Below are 24,740 nucleotides of genomic sequence, written 5' to 3'. Positions count from 1 at the left end.
CACACACACACACACACACACCATAAGTAAACAAAATAAAAACAAGAAAAGTTAAAGGAGAGAACACACTTATTTGAGATGGCTTCAGGACAGACAAATTAGATCCCGGGGGAAGGGCTTCTTTTCCTCATGTCTGCCTTTTCCCCCCTTGACGTTCTTCCTGCCTGAGGAACAGAGGGAACCTTAACACACTATTGACAACGCCAAAATTGTCTATAGACCTAGAAGGGCGTTTTCCTGAGTCGGGCTCACAAAGCTGCCAAAGCAAACAGGCAAGTTCTTCACCCCGGCTTTGGAGGGAAAAGAGGTGCCATGCCTCCAGCCCGGGCCAGCAGTGGCCAGGCGCCACCCACGAACTTCAGCACACCGTTAAGCAGCCGCGAGTTCCCCCGTCCCCAGAACCGAGCATCTTTTGCACATCATAAACGTTACGGAGCCTGTTTTCCGGACGTGCCCTCGGGGTTAAGCAAGCACGTGGGCACTGGTTTGGGGCCTCGGTCGGCCGCGCCCGACACAGACGGCTCCCGGAACAGGTGTTCAGTTGCGAGTTCTTGAACTAAGAACTGAAAGGTGAGACTCAGGAACGAGAAACCGCTCCGTGAGGCGCCGCGGTGCGGGAGGGAACGGCCCGCGAGCGCCCGCGAGCGCCAGGAGGCCGCGGGGGCGCGCGCGGCGGGGCCGAGCTCCGCGCCGCGCCGCGCCGCTCGGCAGGCGCGCTGTCAGTCAGAGGCGGGAGCGGGCGCGCCCCGCCCCCGGGGGCGGGCCCAGGACCCTGCGCACGTGGGGGCGGTGCCTGGCTCTCCGCGCCGGGGGCGGAGCCGGGCCGGGCACACCGAGCCGGTTGGGGGCTCCGCTCCTCGGCGAGGGCCACGGGAGCCCCGGCCACGAAGGGGTGCGACCCCCCGCTGGCCCCGCCCTCCCGGCCGAAGCCCGGCCAATCAGAGCTGCTTTTACTGGCGAGTGGGCCGAGCCGGCCCAGCTGCTCTGAGGCTCTGGCATGGTAACGTCCCCGCGCGGGGGTGGAGAGGCCCGGGGCTGTCCCACAGCGCCCCCTGCGGCCCGGGCCCGGGCCGGGGAGGCGGGGGTGCCGCCGGGGTACCCGGGACCCTGAGGGAGGGCGAGGGGACGGGGGGCTGAGGAAAAGGAGCTCAGTAGGGGGGTGGGGGCGGGGATTTGGGGTAGAAGGGGCGGGGAGGCCATAATGGAGCTTGGCGGGGGGTGTGCGGCCGGGGGCTGAGGGGACGGCGAGCTGAGGCCCCGTGTGAGCGGGAGAAAGGGATGGAGTGAACGGTGTGTCTGAAGGAAGGTCGGGGGAGAGGAGGCGGGGAGAGATGGAAACCACAGTTACCAATCCCGGGCTATTGGCGTGCCCCGTGCCCCTCCCCCAGACCCAGCTTGGTTCTTGTGGAAACCCTCAGTGTCCTAGGACCTTAGGGGACCCTCCTATGGTCACAAAACCTTGTCTCCGGAGGTGAGGAGGGGGCTTCTGAGGAAACAGAGGCTCCTGGTTTTCCTCCTCAGAGCTGGAGTAATCCAAGAAATGGATGAGCAGAGGCCCCTGGTCCCAACCCTGGCTCTGCCTTCAGACAGACCGTGATAACTCTGTGTGACCTTGGGCAAGTCACTACCTTTCTTTGGGCCTTGGATTTTCCATTGACTTTTGAAAAGGAAAATGGGCGATGTGATATACTGAGCCTCCATCAGTTCCGAGAGAGGGCGGGATTTGAGGAGGGAATTTAGGCGAATGGGTACTGGGATGAGGGAAGCATGAAGTTGGAGAGGAGAAGACCTTCGGCTGGACCGGGATTTGTGGCTCAGAGATTTAGAGCTTGCAAGGCCGGGTCCTGGCCTGCCTGGGCCTTGGGAATCCTCTTGGGAGGATTGGGAGAGCTCTGAAAATAGAGGAAGTGGAATCCTGGTTCAGAAAGATGAGAGCCAGAAGTAACAAGTTCAAGAGAGTGAAGAGGTGATAGGGAAGCTAGAACGATCTCCAGGCTCTTTGGGGGAGCAGGAGAAATGCTAGGGTACTCTCTCACACCAGCGTGGCTAGGAAGTGGGTGGGGGAGGGGCCGGTCCTGTTCGGGCTGGCAGGTCAGTGGAGACTAGGGGTGATTGGGCTCAGCGCTGTGCTCTGCAGTGCTGGACACCGAAAGAACGAGGGCCTTGGTAACGTCGGCAAGGGCTTTGCTGCTGAGCCACACTCCCAACGCTATTGTTTTTGATGATGGTCACCTCTTTCTGAGAAATCTACCTCCTGGCCTTCATTTTCTACCATTTCCTTCAGTGCGTGAGAGTAAAGCAGCTGAGGCCTACCTAGGGTCACCAGGCTCAGGATTGCGCGAGGATTGGGATAAGAAGAATGGAGTCTAGGCTAAGAAATGTCATCCGTGGCACGGTCCTCCTTTCTGGGAGGCAGCTTTAACGGGGTCAGACTGCCGGGATTCCAAACCGGCCTCTGCCATTTAATCTCTTAGCACCATGGCCAAGCAAGTAGCCTGTGACAGCCTCAGCTTCTTTATAAAGTGGGGATAACTTATAAAATGGTTGTAAGGATTAAATGACGGTTTGGTGTGATTCTGGCTCATAATATGCACCCAGTAAACATTACCTGTTAGCTGTTACTTCTGTTCTTTTCCCTCTGTTTCTCTATTTTTGTCTTTTTTTTTTTTCTTCTGAAAGCTCAGTTCTGAGGTGCCCCTTAGATTTGAAGGCTTAGAATTGGTTACGTTTTGTGTCAGGATGTTCCCTTTGGCTGAGGAGATGGCCGAGTGTCTCCTCACTGTCTCTCCCCAGAGAAGACTGACAGGTCTGCTTCTCTTTCAGCTTCCTTTCTTCTGTCCTTTGGCACTGGTCATTTCAGAGTTCATTAGAAGTAAAGAGTCCTAGAGTTGTATTGGTATTACAGCAGGTGGGGGGCAGGAAAGAAAGGACACGGCACAGGGGAAGCCTGGGGAAGGGAAGTCTCGGAAGTTCCATTTACAGTCACCCCATTGCTCTGTCACCCCATTGCTCTGTCTTCCCCGGGTAGTGGCTGAAATAAGCCTGTGTCTCCATCCAGAAGTCTCCATCCTCGTATTCACATGCAGTTCCTATAGAGTTAGCTTTCTCTCATGTAACTTTTCCCATATGAGGATTTGATGCCAGCTGCCTTCCACCAAGGTAAAGAATCTCTGCTATTCTACCGGTTCCTATCACAGACTGTACTCAGAGAGTTTACATAAAAAAAAAACTTAGTGCAAACTGTTTTAGGTTGTATGCAAAAATCCACCAAGGTTAAGAATGAGACTGGTTCATCAAAGCACTTCAGGTGAGGGCCCTGTCTAGACAATCAGGGGAAGTTTACAAAAGAGAAAACTCAGGCTGGTGAGGTGGCTCAGCGGCTTAAGTGCTTCTGTGTCAGCAGATCTAGGGTTCAGGTCCCTAGAACCTACAGAAATGCCAACCTCCCTATAATTCTAGCCTTGAGGGCAGAGAGAAACTGGATCACCAGAGCAATATAGCTAGTGAGACTGGCTATATCGGTGAGTTCTGAGTTTGATTGAGAAACCCAGCTTTCCTCAGGGATTGAAGTAGAAGATTGATCAAGGATGATTCCTAGCATCAGCTTTGGGCCTCTGCATGCTCATATACACCCCCCGCCGTCTTCCAACACTATGAAATGGAAAAGAAAAAGAGAAAAAGAAAGCTCACTTCTAAGATATAGCAGACTGGAGGGGGAGGTGGGTACTCTCAGAGCCCAGTGAACGTTCTCAGAGCAGCATGCCATTCTGCGTGTGTGTGGGGTGGTAGAGGGAATAAAATGAAGGAGTGAATGTTGCCTCATCATGAACAGAAGAGGGTACAGAAGGGAACTGGAAGCCCCAGGCACAGGAAAGGCCAGATATGGGATTGATTGTTTTAAACGGTTTTGGAAGTAGATGAAGAAAAGAAAGTTTTGTGTTTTGAGACAGGATTTCTCTGTGTAGTCCTATCTGACCTGAAACTTACTCTGTAGACCAGGCTCGCCTCAAACCCAGAGATGTACCTGCCTCTGCCTCCTGAGTGCCTCTGCCTCCTGACCATGCCCAATTTATTAATTCATATATTTATTTTGAGACAGGGTCCCTCTAACTCTGGGTGTCCTAGAACTCAATATGTAGATCCAGCTAGCCTTGAAATTACAGAGATTCACCTGCCTTTGCCTCCCAAATTAAAGGCACATGCCAAATAAAAAATACCTGGCTCTAAGATGAGGGATTTTATAGGGTAGGCAATAGGTACCTTTGTAGTTTGTTTTTTTGGAAAGGTTAGTATGAAAAACACCTGCTTTCTGTGGCAGGCATTGTGCTTCTATAGGAGAACAAGGGGATTCATTTGAGCTTCATCTGAAGCCAGCTGTAGAACTGTCTTAGCATTTGGCTGTTACTCTGTCTCACCTCTCTCATGTGACAAGAGAGGAGTGTTGCTGGCGCTCCTGTAATTCCAGCACTTAGAGGAGGAGGCGAGAGGATCAGGAGTTCGGGGCTGGTGGAGGCTACAGGAGACACTGCCTCCAAACAACAAACCCTGGCACATGTGTGGAGCCCTAGCACTTGAGAGGCTAAGGTAAGCAGGTTGTTTTGTTGCAAGGTGGAGGCCAGGCTTGGATATAGAGGGATATATAGTGAGTTCCAGGTCAGCCTTATTGTAAAGTGATACCCTGTCTCAAAAGTGGCTGAGGGGAGCATTTGGGGTGATGACATTCAGGTCTCCTCAAGCTCTAATTGTGGTGGGGTTTTTTTGTTGTTTTTCTTTTGGGGGGTGTTTTGTTTGTTTTTGGTTTTTCAAGACAGGGTTTCTCTGTGCAGCCCTGGCTGTCCTGGACTAACTCTATAAATAAGGCTGGCCTTGAATACAGAGATCCTCCTGCCTCTGCCTCCTGAGTGCTGGGATTAAAGGTGCACCACCATGGCTGGGCAGTTGTGTTGTATTGATAGTAGGCCTTTATTAGTGGCCCCCAAGTTTAGTGGGGCTCAGTAAGACCAGCAAAGTCAACAAACAAGTGTCAGCGCCTGCCTTCTCCTGCCCTCCCACCTTAATTTTTTTCCCTGACATTTCTATTACTCCTTTTGTGTGATTGTGCATGTGCTATAGTGCAGGTGTTGTCAGAGGAAAGTTGTGGAAGTTGGTTCTCTGTTTCCGCCATGTGGCTCCAGGGATCAAGTGCAGGTCCTCAGGCTTGAAGGCAAGTTCCTTATCCACTGAGCTAGTGAGTGGCCATTTCTTACTTATTTTGGGGGGCAGAGTCTCTGCAGCCCACACCGACCTGATCCTCCTCTCTCTGTTTGCTAGGTGCTGGATTAGAGTGTTGAGCTACCATGCTGGATTTACCTCTTTGCTTTAGAGTTTTCATTTTAGCGGGGTTGCACTAAATGTTATAGTTCACGAAATCTAAGGTGTAGTGAGGATCCATGTTTCACAGAGTCTATGTTTTAGTGTCACATGAGACGGCATATTTGGAATTATACTAATGATTGTAGACTTCCACTAGATGACTCCTGGCAGGAAGTGTGTGGTGTTGAGCCTGTAAAGGGCTCTGGCTGGTGCAGTGGGCTGGTAAAGGCTGTCACTGGCAGTGGTTGCTGGCTGTGAAGTGTTATCTAGGATGTAGGAGTGGCACCACATGCACAGGTGAATGCCTGAGGCGGGAGAACTGGGTGTGGCTGGGACACAGAGGACAGTGTGGAAGAGGCTGGCAAGGTCATTGGACTCAAAGGCATGGTTGGGCTTCGGTGTTTAGAGCAGTGGGAAACCAGTGGAGAATTCTAAGCAGGTACTTTTGGGTCTCAGATACAGTTTGAAGAGTTTACTGTGAGTACAGACTGAAGTGGATCTGAGCAGAGCAGTTTGGAGGCCACAGAGTAAATCAGATGGAACAGGTGGGTTGGATAAAAAGTGGGGGGAGAAAAAAAAAAGTGGGGGGAGAAATGGAAAAATACTTAGACTAACTATATATTTTGGAGCTAAAACTAAGAGAACTTGGTAATGTATTATCAAAGAAGCAATAGACAGTGACCCCAAGTCTCTCTGTTGACAGATGACTGGATGACACTGTGGTACTGGGCCTGATGAGACTGAAGGCTGATTACTTGGGAGGTGAAAGAGGCTGTTAAGCCCCTTCAGGTGGAAGAGTAGAACACAGAACTTGATTTCCTCCTATGGCAAGTCATTTCTGACATTCCATATAGATAAACTTCCAGAGGACAGGCACAGCACAGTTAGTTGGAGACAAAGAAGAGAGAATTACAGTAGCTTGGCACATAACTGCTTAGGACGGGGTAAAAGAAATTATGTCTGGAGACAAAGGCTAGAAAGCAGTTTTAACTGCCCAGGCCTCCTCAGGAGTGGGTAACGGAGAATCAGCTGTGAGGCGCCTCCTGATCGTCCGAGCTGCCTCCTCTCCCTGGAGCTCTTGTGCTGCGCTCAGCCTCCACTTAAGAAAAAGAGCAGCCCTTTACCACGAGTTCACCCCTCACTAGCCAGGCGTGGGCACACCTCTAACCCAGCACCCGACTCAGGGGCAGCAGGCTCTCTTGAGTTGTAAGCTAGTCTGGTCTGTAGAGTGAGATAGTTCCAGGGCAGCCAGGGCTACGTAGTGACACCCTGTCACAAAAACAAAACAGTAACCACAAATGTGCCTGTCTGTGTGTGCACAGAGGCCAGAGGACGATGACAGGCATCTTATTCATCCCTCACTGCTTTCTTTGCTCAAGACATGGCCTCTCACTGAAGTTAGCACTGGGATTACAACCATGCATAGTGTGTGTGTGTGTGTGTGTGTGTGTGTGTGTGTGTGTGTGCGTGTGCGCGTGTTTGCGTGTGTGCGTGTGCGCGTGTGCGCGTGTGCGCGTGTGTGCACGTGCATGTTGGCATCCAAACCCAGATACTCATGCAGCAAGTGGTCTTAACCACTAAGTCATCTTGCCATCTCTTCAGCTCCCAAAATACTTAAAAAAAAAAAAAAAGATTTTGTGTATTTAAGTGTTTGCCTGAATGTACTTCTGTGCACCATGTCTGCTGGTACTCATGGAGGCCAGAAAAGTGTCAGATGTCCTGGAATTGGGGTTATATATAGTTGTGAGCCACTATGTGGGTGCAGGGAAGCTAAGCCCAGGTCCTCTGGGAGAGCAGGCGAGCGTGTTAAGTGCTGAACAACTGTCCCACCCCCAGATATTTTTGAGCAGGTAATAAGGCCATGTATTTATCCATAAAAAGCCATATCCATAAGACTCAAAATGGCATGCTGTGAAGAGTCTCTTCCCTTCTGTCTCTTGTATCTTATCACTGGTATTTATATACTCGAAAAGCTTCGCTGCGCCCCACCTCCCCCCAACTTATCAGTGCATCGGAAGACATTGGCATTGATCCTTATCTGAGTAATGAGTTTCCTCATTCTTAGGACTGTGTAGAGTTCCACTTTCTGTTTGCATTTGGTGAGTCCTTACTGATGACTATTTAGGCTTATTCTCGTCTCTGTCTACATGTTGGAATGAAGATTTTCTTCATCTATCATTTTATGCATATACACACACAGATTTGCACATCTATCATTCTGCACATATATAATACGTAGAATTGTACTTTGGAATTGGAAACTTTTATACAGAGATTTGCTTTTGTTTTACGGTCATTCAGTATTTATTGAGTACCTATTATGTGCCAGACTCTGAGGCAGGGACCTGGAATCCAGCTTTCAGCAAGTCATGTGATCCCAGCCTCTGGTATGGCATTGCCCTCTACTCGGGAAAACATACCCAGGCAAACACTGTGATAACAAAAGTGTGTACGTGAGGCAACTAAGAAGGGGGATCAGATAAAGGAGGAATCGAAAGCCATTTTAAACAGCATCATGTGGTCAGCCACTAGGGGGAAGACAGGAACACTCAGGCTGTGCAAGCTGTGTCCATGTTGAGAGTTTGTAAAGGATGGTGCCATCACAGGTGGGGAGGATGGTCCAGTTTGGGAGAAGTGGAAGCAGGTGGATGAGTGAGCGTGCATCTGGCCAGAGAGTGTAAAGGAACAGCAGCTTTGGACTGAATCTGCAAACCAGTGAGCTGAACAAGGAAAAAGTCAGCCCCTAAGTGGCGTGAGAGGTGCAAGAGAGCATGTTGAAGGCCTGGGAGGAACAGGTGCCTGTTGTAGAGCCTCCTGGGCCTCTGCTGTGGCTTTGGCACAGTGGGAACTCCCAAAATAAAGATGACATGGAGGCTCTGTCAGCTGGCTTTCTGGGCTAGCACTGGAGAGCGGAGCTCTGAAGGGCTCAGGCCTGGGATGGGCAGGAAATGGGGCTTGGAAACTCCCTCCTGAACCTGTTTCTCTTTCATCCTCATCCTTTCTGCTTGCCTTCTGCAAAAGCCCATCTCTGTGCCCATCCTGGGTCCTATGACTTTTCTCTCCTTCAACAGTCGGTTCCCGATTCTGGTCCCCGGCCCCCAGCAGCGCCTGCCCCCTTCCCACCGGGGCCCCCCATGATGCCACCACCCTTCGTAAGTTTTCTGTGTTCCCTGGGCGTGGCTTTTCCAGCCTGCACCCTCAGCCCCTACCCTACCACTGCTGTGTTGCCAGCAAGGACCTGTTACACACCCCTTTGCTGCCTTTGGAAGATGGGTAGTGTTGAGCTCTGGGGTGGGGACAGCTGCTCTCAAGCTCTAGTCCGTAGAGTGACAGTTCTCCCTGTTTGTTTTGTCCTTGGGATACCAGGGGACTGGAGGTAGGAGAGGTGGAAGAAGAAGACTCCTGGTAGAGTGAGGGTTGGGGAGGCTTCACTCTTTTGAAGCATCCTTACTGTGCTCTTAAGAAGGCCTCTGAGTTTGGGCTGGAATAGCCTTCATGAGCTAGAAAGGGATGGGAGGCAGGAGCCTGGGACCCTTGCCTTCTCCTTCACTCACCTGAAGGTCTCTGGGGGGAGTTCAGCCTCCCAGTCTGTAGTGTCTCCTTGCCCTTTTCCTCTCCCTTCCTTCTTAGGAAGCTGTGTGCTTGCCATTACACCCGAAAACTCCTCGGTTACCTGTCTTTCTCAGTAGTGAGGAGGGAGACAGTTTTATGCCTTTTCCTTCTCAAATGAAAGTCTTGTAATCACCTGCAGGCCGAGATGAGGGCTGGGTAGTACTTGAGATAGGTGGGCTTTGCCATCATAAGACAGTGCCCTCTGTTGAGTTTCTTTTTCTTTACTTGTTTCCAGATGCCCCCTCCAGGGATCCCACCTCCTTTTCCTCCGATGGGGCTCCCCCCTATGAGTCAGAGACCACCAGCCATTCCCCCCATGCCACCTGGCATACTACCCCCAATGCTTCCACCAATGGGGGCGCCACCACCACTTACCCAGGTAATTGTTCTTTCCCCAGGGGTTTTTAGCTGGGAAAGAGGCAAGAGTAAGGATCTGGGCTTTAGGAACTGGGGAGGGAAGGGAACTTTGGGCCAGACTTGTGCCAGTGTGCCTGCTGAGTGAGTAAGACCGCTCTCAGGCATGGTGAGTGTCCAGACCCTTTGTGCACCAGGTGAGGGTCGGAAACCCAAAGGGATCTCTTAGGGAGCCTGACTCTGACACTATTTTTGCTTAGCCCTTACTTACTCTAATATTGGCTGCTGGTCTTTCTATCCATAGATACCGGGAATGGTACCTCCAATGATGCCAGGGATGCTGATGCCAGCGGTGCCCGTCACTGCAGCGGTAAGCGGTAGGGGCTAGCAGGAAGCAGGCTGTATCTTGCACTCTGTGCACAGATGTGGACTGTGCTCCCTCCCTCTTGTTGTATCTGCCGTGGTCCCTGGCAGCACTCCTCACGTTCACATCCTCGTCAGCCACACACTCAGCAGCTCTAGTGTCCCACTCCCCCGCAGTGGGACAAAGGCAATATGCTCTCTATCTTGTTACTTCTCATGATACACCCAACACCTTAAAGAACACACCCATTCAGACACTCCTGCATTCTAGACACGCTAAGAGGGTTTCTTCCTATCACATCTTCTTCCCTCTGGAAAGGGCAGTGGCACCTTCTTTGTGCTGTTGCTCAGTGTAGTGGAGTCTTGAGTTGGGTGTAGAATTTTGACATCTACTGTGAAGAGATGGATCTCAGGAGTTGATTCAACAAAACACTCTTGTGGAGAATGAAGAAAGGAGCTACTGTGCGACAACCCCTGGGATCTGAGTCACAGCCCTGGGCGGGGTGGAGGGAACAGGACTGTTAGAGGGCAGAGATCCCTGGGAACAGGACACACAGATCCTGGCCTGGCCTGCTTCTCCATCCCCCATGGCCTGGGTCCTGGGGGCCACTGGGCTTGGCCCCAACCCTTCCCCCTCCTCTTTCTTCGGCAGACGGCTCCGGGTGCGGACACCGCCAGCTGTGAGTCTCCTGGGGGCCTGCTCCCCCCAGGCTCGGAGGTTGGGGGGACACAGGGGAGAGGGGGCCATGGACTGGAGCCCACGCTGGATCATGCCTGTTGGGATGCCAGGGATTTTGGGATGATGATGGCATCAGGGGGACATTTATGGGATGGAGTAAGGGAAGACTGAGTGGGAAGATGGGGCTTTGGAGCAAGGGCTAAGTAGGTCTCCTTTGCCTTCTTTTCTAGCTGCTGTGGCTGGGACAGGCCCTCCGGTGAGTGCTTCTAGCTTAGGTCTCTGGGTAGAAAGTGGGAGGGAGGCTGATGGTTAAGTCTTTGGGTGAGGAGACGTTTTGGGGAAGGAGTCTCACCAGGATTCTGTGCCTCCCTCTTTCTTCCGCAGAGGGCCTTATGGAGCGAGCATGTGGCCCCTGATGGGCGTGTCTACTACTACAATGCTGACGACAAGCAGTCCGTGTGGGAGAAGCCCCGCGTGCTCCAGTCCAAGGCAGAGGTCCTGAGAGTGCTTCCTGGCTCTCCCTTCCAGCTTCCCTGGCCCCTCCAAGTCCTTGGCCTTGAACCTCTAACCATTCTCATTGTGGTTCCTCTGACCCCAAGATCCCTGACCACCTCCATGCCTCTTGGAGTTACCACTCTATGATCTTAGGAGGTCTACTTTCCCCCATGCAGGCAAGGCCAGGTGACAACTAAAGACTACTGTGTCCTCTCTTCGCTGGGTCCCCTTAGCTCCCCTCATGGGCTGGAGAGCCCTCCAGCTGCTGATGACTTTTGACCTGTCCTCTTACAGCTGCTCCTGTCCCAGTGTCCCTGGAAAGAATACAAATCAGACACAGGAAAGCCTTACTACTACAACAACCAGAGTCAGGAGTCCCGTTGGACCCGGCCCAAGGACCTGGATGACCTGGAAGGTAAGGGGTCCTGGAGGTAGAGGGGAGGATGGGGCAAGGTGCTGGGCGTCCTTGGCTTCCCTGTGACGGCTGTCTTTTCCCCTTGCAGCCCTAGTCAAACAAGAGTCTGCAGGGTGAGTGTCTTGCCCATGTGTCCTTCCTTCCATGGAGCACTTGGGGGAGAGAGTGGGAGCATGTCATCCTTCCTCTGTGGGAAGAGGAGTCTTGTTTCTTTGGGGTCAGCTGCTTTAGATCCAGCCTCCTCAGCTACCTGCCTGTTCCTGCTTTAATACGCCACCACCCTTTGGCTTCCTGCAGAAAACAGCAGACCCAGCAGCCACAGACACTGCAGCCACAGCCACCTCAGCCACAACCTGACCCTCCACCTATACCTCCGGGTCCCATCCCAGTGCCCATGGCCCTCCTGGAACCTGAGCCAGGGCGAAGTGAAGATTGTGATGTGTTGGAGGCTGCCCAACCCCTGGAGCAGGGGTTCCTACAGCGGGAAGAGGGCCCCAGCAGGTAAGAGTTACCTCCTTTTTGTTGCAGCCTCAAGCTCTCAATCTTCATTTTCTTGAGAGCCTTGGGCGGGACAGATGAAGAGCTAAACATGACCTCTGAAAGGCTCTCTGGGGAGTAAGAAAAGGACAATAAATTGCCTAGAGTGAAGGGTACTGAAAGCTGTAGGGTTGTGGACCTCGCCACTGAGTCCTCTCTACTCTCCAGTTCTACTGGGCAGCATCGGCTACCACAGGAAGAGGAGGAAGCTAAGCCAGAACCAGAGAGATCTAGCCTCAGTTGGAGCAACCGGGAGAAGGCAAAGCAGGCATTCAAAGAGCTGCTAAGGGACAAGGTGCTGGGGGTGGGGCTCCCAGGGAAGGCCTGGAGGAGGGTTTGGAAGTGAGCAGGCTCCAAGACCTATGCCTCTCTGTTCTAGGCTGTCCCTTCCAACGCTTCGTGGGAACAGGCTATGAAGATGGTAGTCACTGACCCCCGTTACAGGTAGGCTTGAGCAGGAGGGCGTCATCCTTGTTGGTGACAGCAGCTGGGTCAGGAGCTCCCTCAGATGCCCCAGCTGGAGCTGACTCCCAACTGAGTGTTGACGCTTGGGTCCACGTGGCTGGAATGGGGTACAAGAAAAGGAAAAGCTAGAGTAGCTCCAGGATGAGAAGAGGGAAAGGTAAGCTGTGAGACACTTAGTGATTATTGCCTTGAGCTGAATTGAAATTAGAGAAATAGGGCCGTAACAAGACAGGCGCCTGATGGTAACTCGAGAACACGGAGACAGAGGGGTCCGGAATTTGTTGGCTGTACTCCTCACCCCACCCACCTGTATGGACACCTGGACACCTGTATGCTAAGTCCATGCATGGGTCCCCAATCTGATGTCGTGGAGACCTTTCCCCTTGTTTTGTGTCCCTTCGTCATGGGCTGTGCAGGGTAATTCCAGCTGTGTCCTTCCCTTTTCTCAACTTGTCCACTCCAGTGCCTTGCCCAAACTGAGCGAGAAGAAGCAGGCGTTTAATGCTTACAAGGCACAGCGGGAGAAAGAGGAGAAAGAAGAGGCCCGGCTGAGGGCCAAGGAGGCCAAGCAGACCCTGCAGCACTTCCTGGAGCAGCATGAACGCATGACCTCTACTACCCGCTACCGGTCAGGGCCTGTAACTGGGCTGGGCTGGGCTAGGTGCCCCAAGCACACACAGGTGTGTGGGCCTGCTCTCTGCCCACTCACAGCCCCATGTGCTCCACAGGCGGGCGGAACAGACCTTTGGGGACCTGGAGGTCTGGGCTGTGGTCCCTGAGAGGGATCGAAAAGAAGTTTATGATGATGTCCTCTTCTTCCTGGCCAAGAAGGAGAAGGTAATGGTCACAGTCACTAGCTGGATTCTCCTGGCCCTCAATTTCTTGTGGATCTGGCTATTTGTTTCTCTACTCAGCCAGTGTCCCTTCTGAGTTGGAAGCTGGTGTGGAACTTCTACCTTCCCTGTTCCTGCACTGGGCCAATGGCCCTGGGTGTGGGAGGGCAAGGATGACACTGGTCTGTGACTTGGAATTCCTTCCCTTTCCTGGGACACAAGTCTGGAGGCTTGCCCTCCTGGGGTGGTGTAGCTACCTCCCTTCCCAGCCCTGCCTCACTTGAATCCTGTGGCTTTCCAGGAGCAAGCCAAGCAGCTCCGGCGCCGAAATATCCAGGCCTTGAAAAGCATCCTGGATGGGATGAGTAGTGTCAACTTCCAGACCACGTGGTCCCAGGCTCAGCAGTACCTCATGGATAACCCCAGCTTTGCTCAGGACCAGCAGCTGCAGAGTAAGCCTGGCTCTCTGCTCTCCTCCTCACTGAGCTGAGGCCTTAGAGCCTATCCCTGCCTGCTCACCTTAACATGATTACTGCTCCTCTTGGGACTCTGCTGTTTCCAGATGTTTCAGATTACCCTCTGGTTTTATTTGCGTGGTGCTAGGGCTTGAACCCTGGCCCTTACATAGACTTCAGAACAGCCTCTGTCTTGTTGATTTTTCACCTTTTTATTTTGTGGTGAAAGGATTGAACTAAGGCCCTCAGTTAGGCAAGTGCTGAGTTCAACCCCCAGCCCTGGTATCCACTGTTTACCTGGGTGTTGTGTGTCTTGAAGGAAGATCCCTGGGTAGAAATCTAAAATCCTAGAGGTGATGGTGATGGCATCTGTGGCTCCTGTGAAGATGAGGTCTTATGTGGGCCTTAACTGTAGTAAGGAACTGTTGACTGTGGTCACCTTCTGAAGCTGCACCGAAGCCTAACCGACTTCCAGCTCCCCAGGCTCTGATGCCCTGATTCTAAGATAACTAGGTTTACATGGTGTTTTCTAAAAGCTGGATTCAGCAGAGTTGAATACTTGATTTTTTTTTTCCAGTGCAATTAACACTTTGCCCAAGAACTGCCACTACAGTGACTGCTCCCATCTAGCCCTGCTTCACTTTTCTCACCCCCTTGGGAGTCCTGGCACCCACAGGGGAAGCATTCTTGAGAGGTGGCACGTGCTGAGCTGCTTCTTCCTTGCCCATAGACATGGATAAGGAAGATGCACTGATCTGCTTTGAGGAGCATATCCGAGCTTTGGAGAGAGAGGAGGAAGAAGAGCGGGAACGGGCCCGGCTTCGGGAGCGGCGCCAGCAACGGAAGAACCGGGAGGCATTTCAGGTATTTCATACAGTAGCCTGCCTCTGAACCAGGTTGTCTGTTGCCTGGTCTCTTTCACATTCCACAAGGCCACTGTACAGTAACCCTCCTTCAGGGAGACAGGATGTGTGTTCTACCCTCAGACATGAGTGCCAGCCAGACCAAGGGTCCTTTCCGCCTCAGGGTGGGAACCAGAAAGGCAGTTTTTCCTTAGCTTGGGAATGGTAGTAGTTGGTTGACTAAGCTGTTCATAGCAGGAAGTTGAAGCCAAGTCAGAACATCGTGCTGCCTGAAGGTTTCTGACTCACTGCCTCCAGGCTGGCTTGCTGGCTGTATATTCACGGTTTTCCTTCTGTGGTGCCTCTGCCTGTGTCTCCTCATCTCTGCTTCCTCTGCCTGAATTGCCCCTGCTTCTCCCTCTGCCATTCCCTTCCCTCCTCCGTAGTCCCTGGCCATGTTTCCTCCCTATCTCATTCTCCTATCACTGGCCTTTCCCTGTTCAGACCTTCTTGGACGAGCTGCATGAGACAGGGCAGCTGCATTCCATGTCCACCTGGATGGAGCTGTACCCAGCAGTCAGCACTGATGTCCGCTTTGCCAACATGCTGGGCCAGCCGGGTAAGGCAGCCAGGCTTCTCCTTGTCTGGTCTGGCTTCCTACCCTGTCAGCCTCTCTGCACCCCACTCCCTGGTCCTGTCCTTGACCCTACCCTGGGCCTTGGGAAGCTGCCGCCCGCCAGGCCCCCATCTCTCCCTTTCTGCAGGCTCTACTCCTCTGGACTTGTTCAAGTTCTATGTGGAGGAGTTGAAGGCTCGATTTCATGATGAGAAGAAGATCATAAAGGACATTCTTAAGGTGAGGGAGACTGGGGTTATGTATGGACAGACTGTGTGCAAGCCACTCTCTAGACCGGGACTCCCAAAGTCACGTTTTTCAGAAACATGGCAGATTTCACTGGGGCTACAAATAGACACATTTTCTAGCCAGTTGTAGTGATGCATGTCAGTATTCCCAGCACTTGGAAACCTGAGGGAGGAGTGCCAAAAGTTCAAAACCAGTCTGAGCAATAGTGTACCAGCCAGGTTGAAAACCCTGTGTCAGAAAAGTAAAAACCAAAGTAGCAAATCATTCTCTGCTCATAGGAGCTCATGACCTAAAACAGACATGGGGAGTGTTAGCCAGGGGCAAATGTGACTGCGGAGATAGGAAAAGAAACACCGACCCTGACCTTCACCTTCAGGACAAGTAGGTGGAAGAGGCAGAGGGCATGCAGGAGTGAAGGCAAGTGGGTGGTAAGGGCATAGCAGGCCCGAGAGCAAGCACAGCAATTGCAAACTTATACCCACCAGCATACTCCTTCCTACCTGTATGGTGTTTTGAACAATTTGGAATTTGTTGCTAATGCTTTAAAATCTGGAGATTTCACATAAAAATGTATTGTTTTGGTTTTTGAGTCAGGGTCTTATGTATCCCAGGCTGGCCTTGAACTCCTGATCCTTCTTTCACTTCCCACATGCTGGGATTATAGGTGTGCACCACTATGCCTGGCTTCACATAAAAATCTGGATCTTCAGTGTCTCTTGCCAGTTTGGACGATCTGTCAGCCCTGGGCTCGTTCTGCAAGGCCTGCCATGGACACTGGCTGAGATGCCACTGCCCTCTTAGAGGAAGAGGGTGAGGCCTTCTTCCCCTCACTCCGCCTTACTGCCTCAGTGCTGGCAGGTGTCAGCTGCTGTCCGCTAGCCCATGTGCCCTGTCATTTTCTCTACTGGAGAAATAGTTGTCCATGTTTGTCCTAGTTACAAATGTAAGCAAGTGGAGGGAGCACTGTGTTCCAAAAGGAAGAAAAGTTTATTTCTTTATGGAAGTAGATACTATTCTAATATGTAATTCTGCTAGTAACCAATAGTAATTCTCCTAGTAAACACCATTCTCATATTCTAATAAGTCCTCTGATTTGAAGATCTCATCCGCCACCGTGACTAGAAGCAGGACTTGAGGTAAAAGTCCAGATTAAGCCCTGTGGTCGTGTGAACTTTTCTCAGCATCAGTTTCCTTGTCTCAGGAATGGCGAGTGTCCCCCCAGGGAACCCCCAGTTCCTGAGGATAGCAACTTGGCATCTTCAGTTGAAAGGAACATGGGGACTGTTAGGCACATTGCCTTAGCAAGCCATGGATGTTGCACTGTAACACAGTTACCCCGTCCATATGGACTTAAACCAAGTGCAGTGGATCGCGCCTTTGATCCCAGTGCTTGAGGGCTGAGGAAGGAAAATGGTGGGTTGCAGGTCAGCCTGGCTGCACAACAGATCCTATCTCTAAAAACAAAAACCTGAAAAAAAAAATGCCCCAAAGAGTTTAATGTTTCGAAGTCTTGAGTGAGATGCATCATATTGTCCTGGGGTTTTCTCTATTTCTCTGGAGCCACAAGCCCACTAGAGTTTTTACAAAGGACTCGGGTGCTAAAATAAGAGGCTTAGGTTTTTATATTTTAAGTGATCAGCTCAGATGGTCTTGGAAAAGTTCTTCCCAGTCTCTCAGTATCCCCAGGGGAAGTGGCAGTGAAGAGCTAGTTCAGCTCCTAAAGCCTCCAGCTCTCAAAAGTGACAGTAACAAGTACTTGAGCTGCATGTTTTATCTCACTCCTGCCCTCAGTGCTCCTTGATACAGAGGCTGGAGAACCATCCCATGCCAGACACTGGGTTACAGAGGTAGAGGAGGGCAGGGAGGAGGACCAGCCCGGCAGCTCTGGGAAGAGCAAGATGCCATAGGTCCCTTGAGATAAGTGTCGAGGCCAAGTTTGGAAGGGGATCGTTTCTTATTTTCTAATAAAAACTTGTATCTGTTTTCTGCATTAAGGTACTATGTATAAGATTTTTGTTAAAAATGGTTGAGTCCAGCATGGTGGCAGATGCTTTTAATTCCAGCACTCGGGAGGCAGATCTCTAAGTTAAAGGCCAGCCTGGTCTAGAGTAAGTCCCGCGGCAGGCAGAGCTGTCTTGAAAAAATCAAAATCAAAAACAAAAACAAAAGCAAAAAGGTGAAAACTGGGCTGTGCGATGGCTTAACAGATGGCTTAGTAGATAAAGAGGAATGCCACTAAGCCTGATGACCTGAGTTTGATCTCAGGAACTGATACTCGTTGGAGAAAACCAATTTTACATGTGCCATGGCACATGGGTGCCTACATAGACACATGCAAAATAAATGTTTAAAAAATGTAGAAGTTTAAAATCACTGGGATAGAAGCACTGAAGTAAAATTGCCAGGTTGGCTTGTGAAGTTGAGGGAGAGGATGGAAGGGTTCAGGGAAGCAGCGAATGGCAGCACTGTTGTTAAGTGTTAAGGATTTAAGCAGTGAGGGTTGAGCAGACACCTGGCTGCAGAACACAAGCATTCCATGTAAGCAACCTGGACAGAAAGAATAAACCCAATGAAGTGTCTTATACAGGCTAATGGTGTAAACTGTAGACACTTGTCCTAAAACAGGTAGACTTTACTAGATAGTCAGCTTTTAGCCAGAGGAACTAATGGCCTACTGGGTTTTGTCCATACTGAGAAAACAGCTTGGATTTCTAGTCCTTCCTTTGGGATCCCAGCTGTAGCCCAGATGATCTGGCATGTTCCTGTGGCCATCTAGTCACATCGACTGTAGGATCACCTCTTGTCTCCTAGGACAGTGCAGGGCCCTGAACTTGAAGCAGTAGAAGCCTGGAGATCTGGGCTAGAAGATAAATGATGGGTGCGGCAGTGATACATTAGAAGAATAGCTAGTTTGGCATGGGTCTGAAACTGCTGGGGAAAATGTAGATTAGGTAAGTTAAAAAAAAAAATTAGTGTAAGGGCAATTCTGCAGAACACATATCCACACAAGGGAAGTAACTGGCTTCCTTGTTTCATTGGTCCTGAAACCACCACAAGTTTATCTAGTGCTTTTGAGCCAGTTTCTTCAGCCTCCGTAATTTAGGGATAATATATAGTGTAAGAAATAAATAACATTTAGATTTTAAAAATTTTTGTCAAGTGTCTTGCTTTTAATGGGATATTGATAAATATATCTTTCCCTTGTGCTGTGTCTGAGGAATTGAAAGTGAGAAAAAGAAGCAGTTAGCTAGCTCGAGAAGCTAAAAGCAGGATGGGGGATACTGTAAGTGAAGTGAGCCGTGTTCCTGGGGAGAGCAAGGAGGATATAGTCAAGCCTTCCCTAGGGAGAGCACTTGCTACACAAGCATAAGGACCTGAGCTTGATCCTCAGCACCCAGTAAAGTGGGATGCTTACAGTCCCAGCACTGAGGCAGGGCGGAGCACTTCAGTGTCTGTGACTTATTTCAAGGGAGGGGAGACTGAGTTAAGACACAGTCCTCTGGCTGTGTCTTAACTCGCCGAGAGAGGATGTTTTGGGAAGGGCTGGAGCCTTGACTGAGAAAGGACTATGGGGAAAAGCGAGAGTATATACTTCTGTCATCAAGCAGGAAGACTGAAGGAAGCCAGCTGTGTGGAAGGACAGGAAAGCTGGCCTGTGACACTCTCTCCCATTTACCTCTCATGTCAGCGCGGCCAAGTGAGGTTACTCTCTGCACTTTGACTTCACTGGGACATGGAGGTCTTTCTGATGACAAATAGAGAGCCTGGCCATGTCCTTAAGACAATGGACACAGTTTTAATACTGCTGGAGAGCCACTGTGCAGTCAGGGTGGGTGTGGTGCTTGAAATCACGGCTTGGGATTTAGACCTGGGATTAACAGTAGAACAAGAGATTTTGTTTTTCTTACCTGCATTAAAATTAGAGACTGGCCTAATATAGCAGGGAGGATTAAAGAAGAAATATGTCGGGCGCTCAGCAGAGGACCTATTACATAGTGCTCAGCAGAGGACCTATTACATAGTAAGCACTCGGTACAAGAGGCATAGACCAGATGTTAAGAATGCTTGGCAGCTTCCACGAGCAGCAGGAAGGCCCAGCTGTGGCCAGAGGAGCGAAGACCTAGTTGTAAAACCTCAGTCATCTATCAAGAGCAGAGAGACTTCCTGACTCCTCGGCTCCACACGAATCCACACAGTGGGAATGGGGCCTGTCAGACGAGGACTTAGCATGGTGTCTAAGGTGTGTCACAAGTCTGTGGATCCCAGTGGAGGGCAGAGTCTTGAACACCTTGCAGCCTGACCCTCTGCCTATTGGCCTTGGGTCTTCGGCCTGTGGTGCCCCTGGCCTTCACGCACTGCTGTGCCCACAGGACCGGGGCTTCTGTGTGGAGGTGAACACAGCCTTTGAGGACTTCGCCCACGTCATAAGCTTTGACAAGAGGGCTGCTGCGCTGGACGCAGGCAACATCAAGCTGACCTTCAATAGTGTGAGGGGATGGGCAGGGCTGGGTGGTTCTCACTTATCCCAGTGTCTTGTTCCTTCTCACTACCCTGCTGACTTATCTTGGGTTTGGGGAATAATGGCAGAAGTCCAGACCCCTCCTTCCTATCTCTTAAGGTATGCCTGACCCTGTTCTGTTTCCCTTTGCCCTCAGCTGCTGGAGAAAGCAGAGGCACGGGAGAGGGAACGGGAAAAGGAGGAGGCCCGAAGGATGCGGCGCAGAGAGGCTGCCTTTCGAAGCATGCTGAGGCAGGCCGTGCCTGCTCTGGAGCTGGGCACTGCCTGGGAAGAGGTCAGGAGCACAGCCTGGCCCCAATCACCCTCAAGCCTGAGGGCAGCGGAGCTTCTCCACCACTGAGGGCCCACCCCAGTCACAGCACAAGCCCTGGGCCAGCTCCAGTTCCCTTCCTTCCTCTGCCCTAGCCCTGCCCAGTTCTCGTGGCGGTGTCCAAGCTGGGCCAGGCAGGGCCTGGTCTGATCAGCAGTGCTCTCCTCGTTCAAGGTCCGTGAGCGCTTTGTGTGCGACTCAGCCTTTGAGCAGATCACCCTGGAGTCGGAGCGGATCCGGCTCTTTCGGGAGTTCCTGCAGGTGCTGGAGGTAAGGTACTGGGCTCCTCTGTACCTTTGAAGGCCCAGGCCTGAGTGAGACCTTCATTGCCTTATTACCATGAAGGCTCTTTACCTGGCCAGCCAAGGAAGCGGGGAGGACCGAGGGTGCCCTAGAACAGGGAGACGGCTATAGCTGAGACAGGAAGGCAGTGTTCTCATCTCACCTCTCTCCCTCTGCCTCTAGCAGACTGAATGCCAGCACCTCCACACCAAAGGCCGAAAGCATGGCAGGAAGGGAAAGAAACACCATCGCAAGCGTTCTCACTCACCCTCAGTGAGTCAGCAGGTAGAGGGATGTGGGTGAGGCTGGACTGCTCCAGATAGACTGAACACATCTTTCCCCTGTACATCACTGTCCTTGGCTTTGGAGTCCCCGTCCCCAGTCCCCAGATGAGGGCCTCTGGAAGACAGACCCTCCGGGCTGACCACTGTCTACTCATCTGTCCAGGGCTCTGAGTCCGATGAAGAGGAGCTGCCCCCACCATCCCTCCGGCCCCCCAAGCGGAGGCGACGGAACCCCTCAGAGTCTGGCTCTGAGCCCTCATCCTCACTTGACTCGGTTGAAAGTGGGGGTGCTGCCCTTGGAGGACCAGGCTCCCCATCCTCCCACCTTCTCTTTGGGTCAGGTAAGCAGTTGCTGGGAGCCCAGGAGCTGGAGTGATAGGTGCGAAGTAGAGGCAGAGCAGGTCCCAGACCCCTCTGAGGGTTGACCAGGATGGGAAGGCTTCACTGTGGAGCAAGCCTTCCTCTCCTTGCCCAGGTGAGGAGCTGGGTAAAGGCAGATTGAGCCTTCCTCAGACCAAGAGCACCTGCAGGGAATACACAGAGAAGAGGGTGATTTCTCCCAGTGGGACTCAGTGGGGATGTGTTGATCTGCAGATCACGGTCTTCGGAAAGTCAAGAAACCAAAAAAGAAAACTAAGAAAAGAAGACACAAGTCGGTGAGTAGAGGAGCTCTGGATTTGTGGGGTCATCGCACCTGCCTCCCAGCTGTGCTCTCAGCTGCTGACATGGGCCCTGACCCCTTACAGAACAGTCCCAACAGTGAGACAGACCCTGAAGAGAAAGCTGGCAAGGAGAGTGAAGATAAAGAGCAAGAGCAGGATAAGGACAGGGAGCTCCGGCAGGCGGAACTCCCTAACCGCTCCCCAGGCTTCGGGATCAAGAAGGAGAAGGTGAATGGGAGGACCTGGCTTTCGCCCAGCCTGTGACACACTGTCCAGGGGGCTCAGGTAAGCCACACCTTTGCTCAACAGACAGGCTGGGACACATCCGAAAGCGAGCTGAGTGAGGGGGAGCTGGAGAGGCGAAGGCGGACACTCCTACAGCAGCTGGACGACCACCAATGACCCCACGAGCTACGCTTTGCCTTGGGACTTCGTGAGGCAGGGGCTCCAGGGTCCTCACCATCTGCCTCAGACTCTTCGTCTGTCTGGTCTGTGTCCACTTTTCCTAAAGCAACCCACCCAAAACACTGCTGTTAGCACCTCGCAAGGCTGCTCTCGGTGTTCAAGGGTCCCCTAGTTCTCAGACAACTAGTGCAGTCCTGCCCTCAGCCCCAGCCCAGCGATGGGCAGTCCATACCACATGGGGTGGGTGATGCCAGTAGGTAAAGTGTGAGAGGGGGGTCTCCAGGAAAGAGACAGGCTGGTGGACACAGCCTGGGAGGCAGAGGGCAGGGTCCTCACCCTTTAGCATCAGTGCCTGCTCTTGCCTGGCCTGGCCCTGGGGCTCCACCATTGCTTCCTCTGTCCCTGGGCCCTGATGTATGTGTTCTGTTTTTGTTTTTTAAATAATATTTATAACATGATCTACAACTCTTTGTCCTCTTCATGTACTACCCACTGGGACCAGCAGAGGGCGCTACTGTTCTGACATCCTCTCTCCCTCTGTAGTTGAAGCTTGCTCAGCCAGGCTTCCCCTGCCCTCTAGGCTCATCACTCCTGAAATGCAGGCAAACGCTACCCCACCCAAATTGAGAAAGAGAACAGCCTGGTGCGCAAGACTTTGTTGAGAGGTCTAGGGTTTATGTACAAGAGAGAAAGGAAATGGTACATGTACAAAACAAACTGCCCCTGAGTTCCCTTCCTGGGTCAGAGAAACCTAGTAGGGAACTGAGCAGATGGTCTCGGAAGAGCCTCTGTGTTGTCCGTTCCCGGCCAGAGTGCACCTAGATGAGGAAGGTGAGGCTGTCGGCACATTCTTCCTCCAACAGTCCTGGAGCCGGTGCAGACAGTGCCTCTGTCTTCAGTCAGTGGGAAGACAGTGTGCAGGGCGGGGCCCAGGCCCTTCCTTTCATTGTTTGTAGCGGGAAGTGCCCCTCCAGAGGGTGGTCCCACTGCCATGCTCAGTGTCAGCCCCTCCCTTCCCACCTTTGAAAGCCTCAAATCTTCCCCTACACCCCTTTGGTTGTAAGGAAGTGGAGCAAGAAGCAATGCAGGAGAAGCAGCTGGCTCAGGAAGCCGAGAAGCTGGATGCCAAGGTGGGACCACAGGTCTAGGAGACCCAGGTGGCACATCCAGGAAGGCCAGTGGCCTGACATTGCTCCTCTACCCCGTTACTAGGGCTCAGCAGAGTGGGCAGAGGCAAAGAAAGGCTTCACTCTGTGAGATGATCTGATATTGGCAGAGTCCAGGGATCCGTAAACCTGGATTCTTCTAGACCAGAGCTGATGTGGGACTGCAAAAAGGAAAAAAAAGGAGTCCAGCATTCTCCTCTTATCCCACAAGACTCTAGCAGAAGAGGGCCACGTGCCCTCCTGTGCCCTTTTCCCAGCCCTGACTGATCCTTCAGGAAATGATGTTCAAGACTGCGGGAACAAAGTGCACGATGGGGGGCCACTAGAGAAGTGCCAGGCCCCGACAGACCTAGTGCCCAAAGTGGCACAGGGACGATTCTGCCTCAGAGCTGGAGCAGCACAGCCTCCTGCGGGGCCCTGGGCTTTGGGTCCACTGTCTGAGAACTAAAGCCCTTCTGCCTCCAAGAGGACTTCAGTGAGGACCCGGAGCCCGAGGAGGGCCACTGGGCGGTGCAGCGCTCCTGGCTTGGTTGCGAATGACCATGGGCTGGTGGTTGAAGCCTGTGGGGAAGACAGATGCATGTGAGCCGACAGGGAGACTGGGTGGTACAGCACATTCAGGAAGACAGGGAGTCAGGAGGACAGAAGAGGATCAGGAGGATCTTGGAGGGAGGCGTGAGGACCAGCTAGGACAACTGCTGGAGCTATTTTCAGAGGGTAGCATAGGACCCTAGATACCAAGAAGCAGGGGTCAGGGGACACCTGTCCCTGAGTAGCAGCTCCTGCTAGAGTTCTTAGGAGCGCTCTAGGGGAGGCCAGAACCCAGGATACCTTGGGTCCATGAATGGAGCCTCAGTAATCTGAACCAGTAGGTCTGGTCTCGCCTGCTTTGGCACAGCTCCCAACCCTGGCCCAGAGGCTCGTTAGTCCATGGATCTTTCTTAGTAGCTAGGACAGAAGGAGGGAGGACACATGCAGAGGATAAGTTGTTTCTCAGAGCATGCAGCATGCAGCAGATTTGTGTCTCCGTCACTGGGAGGCTGCTAATTGATTCAAGGCATGCAGACGGCAGCTGTGGTGCCCGGTACCTGTCAGGGGCCCCAGCCTCGAGGGCTAACAGTTTGACTCATCATGGTGGGCTGCATCACAGAAGAAGCGTGAGCCTCGTTTGGCAGTACGGGCCGTGAAAGGGACACTCTTCAACACTATGGCCCAGGAGAGACAAGTGATCAGGTTTATGGGAAACAGACTAGAAAGAAGGGCCCAAGGGGCTTAGGTCAGGCGCTGGGAGCTGGGCCCAAAGGGCAAATGTCGCACCTGTGATGATGTCCTCGATGGTGCCATCCTTCCCCTCGTAAACAGGCCGGTGATCCTTAGCCTGTCGCCGCCTCAACTCGGCAATTAGCTCCTGCTGTTGCCATTTGTTCCGCTGAGATGGAGTCTAGGGCCAAAAGTAGAAGTGGAAGGAAGTCATCACTAACCCGACAAGCAACTGGTTCCTGTCCCAAGATGCTGAGAGAAGCCCTGTGTCCTGTCCATCTGTGTCTGCCTCTCCCTCTGCACTCTTGCCTTCAGGCACTCGGAGGGAAGGAGGCAGGCAAGGAGGGAGGGGTGTGTGTTATAGCTTCCCTGTCCTCTCTGGCTCCCTGAATCTTTCTTTGTCCTGCCCTCTGGATCAGCTCTTGGCCCCACCCACCTTGGCATCTAGCTTCTTGGCTTCCTGAGCCAGCTGCTTCTCCCGCATCACCTCCTCTTGCTTCTTGCGAGCTTCATTCTCTTGTTCTGCTTCCTTGGAGAGAACCAAGACAGGGGAGCCTGAGGCTCTCTCAGGCTGAGAAGGGAGGG

General features: G+C 52.3%; 2 protein-coding genes across 10 annotated transcripts in view; one reads left to right on the top strand and one right to left on the bottom strand.

Moving 5' to 3' along the window:
• The first annotated feature begins 860 nt into the window (after nucleotides 1-860).
• On the top strand, nucleotides 861-22,194 carry Prpf40b (pre-mRNA processing factor 40 homolog B). Of its 9 annotated transcripts, none has more exons than XM_021634948.2 (26): nucleotides 861-1,000; nucleotides 8,424-8,504; nucleotides 9,200-9,343; nucleotides 9,623-9,688; nucleotides 10,334-10,361; nucleotides 10,591-10,616; nucleotides 10,745-10,855; nucleotides 11,150-11,270; nucleotides 11,359-11,383; nucleotides 11,568-11,771; nucleotides 11,976-12,102; nucleotides 12,187-12,251; nucleotides 12,736-12,900; nucleotides 13,001-13,109; nucleotides 13,407-13,557; nucleotides 14,291-14,424; nucleotides 14,907-15,021; nucleotides 15,167-15,258; nucleotides 19,638-19,754; nucleotides 19,923-20,060; nucleotides 20,271-20,366; nucleotides 20,565-20,651; nucleotides 20,826-21,003; nucleotides 21,257-21,318; nucleotides 21,409-21,552; nucleotides 21,634-22,194. In XM_021634948.2, the coding sequence occupies exons 1-26, from the start codon at nucleotides 998-1,000 to the stop codon at nucleotides 21,724-21,726; spliced, it is 2,682 nt and encodes an 893-aa protein (XP_021490623.1). In that variant the 5' UTR covers nucleotides 861-997; the 3' UTR covers nucleotides 21,727-22,194. The 9 variants fall into 9 exon arrangements, with proteins under 9 accessions (XP_021490623.1, XP_021490619.2, XP_021490620.2 ...); XM_021634944.2 differs by having other exon boundaries at nucleotides 20,565-20,663; XM_021634945.2 differs by having other exon boundaries at nucleotides 20,562-20,651.
• A 189-nt stretch (nucleotides 22,195-22,383) lies between these two features.
• Fmnl3 (formin like 3) overlaps nucleotides 22,384-24,740 on the bottom strand; it is a 52,276-nt gene continuing 49,919 nt past the window's right edge. Inside the window, 5 exon segments of the mRNA XM_060388633.1 lie at nucleotides 22,384-23,335; nucleotides 23,338-23,412; nucleotides 23,415-23,456; nucleotides 24,213-24,336; nucleotides 24,592-24,684. Coding sequence (XP_060244616.1) covers nucleotides 23,181-23,335; nucleotides 23,338-23,412; nucleotides 23,415-23,456; nucleotides 24,213-24,336; nucleotides 24,592-24,684 — 489 coding nt within the window. The 3' untranslated portion in view covers nucleotides 22,384-23,180.

Source organism: Meriones unguiculatus, chromosome 8 (assembly GCF_030254825.1).
Source record: "Meriones unguiculatus strain TT.TT164.6M chromosome 8, Bangor_MerUng_6.1, whole genome shotgun sequence".
NCBI lineage: Eukaryota > Metazoa > Chordata > Mammalia > Rodentia > Muridae > Meriones > Meriones unguiculatus.
Note: the sequence above shows the minus strand (reverse complement) of the source record. Positions and strands in the feature narration are given on the sequence as shown.

What these genes read in the sequence shown, in the direction of transcription:
- Prpf40b (XM_021634947.2), top strand. An exon ending in CGGTGCCCGTCACTGCAGCG is followed by an intron (nt 9,689 to 10,333) that starts GTAAGCGGTAGG and finishes TTTCTTCGGCAG; the next exon opens with ACGGCTCCGGGTGCGGACAC. An exon ending in AGAACCGGGAGGCATTTCAG is followed by an intron (nt 14,425 to 14,906) that starts GTATTTCATACA and finishes TTCCCTGTTCAG; the next exon opens with ACCTTCTTGGACGAGCTGCA.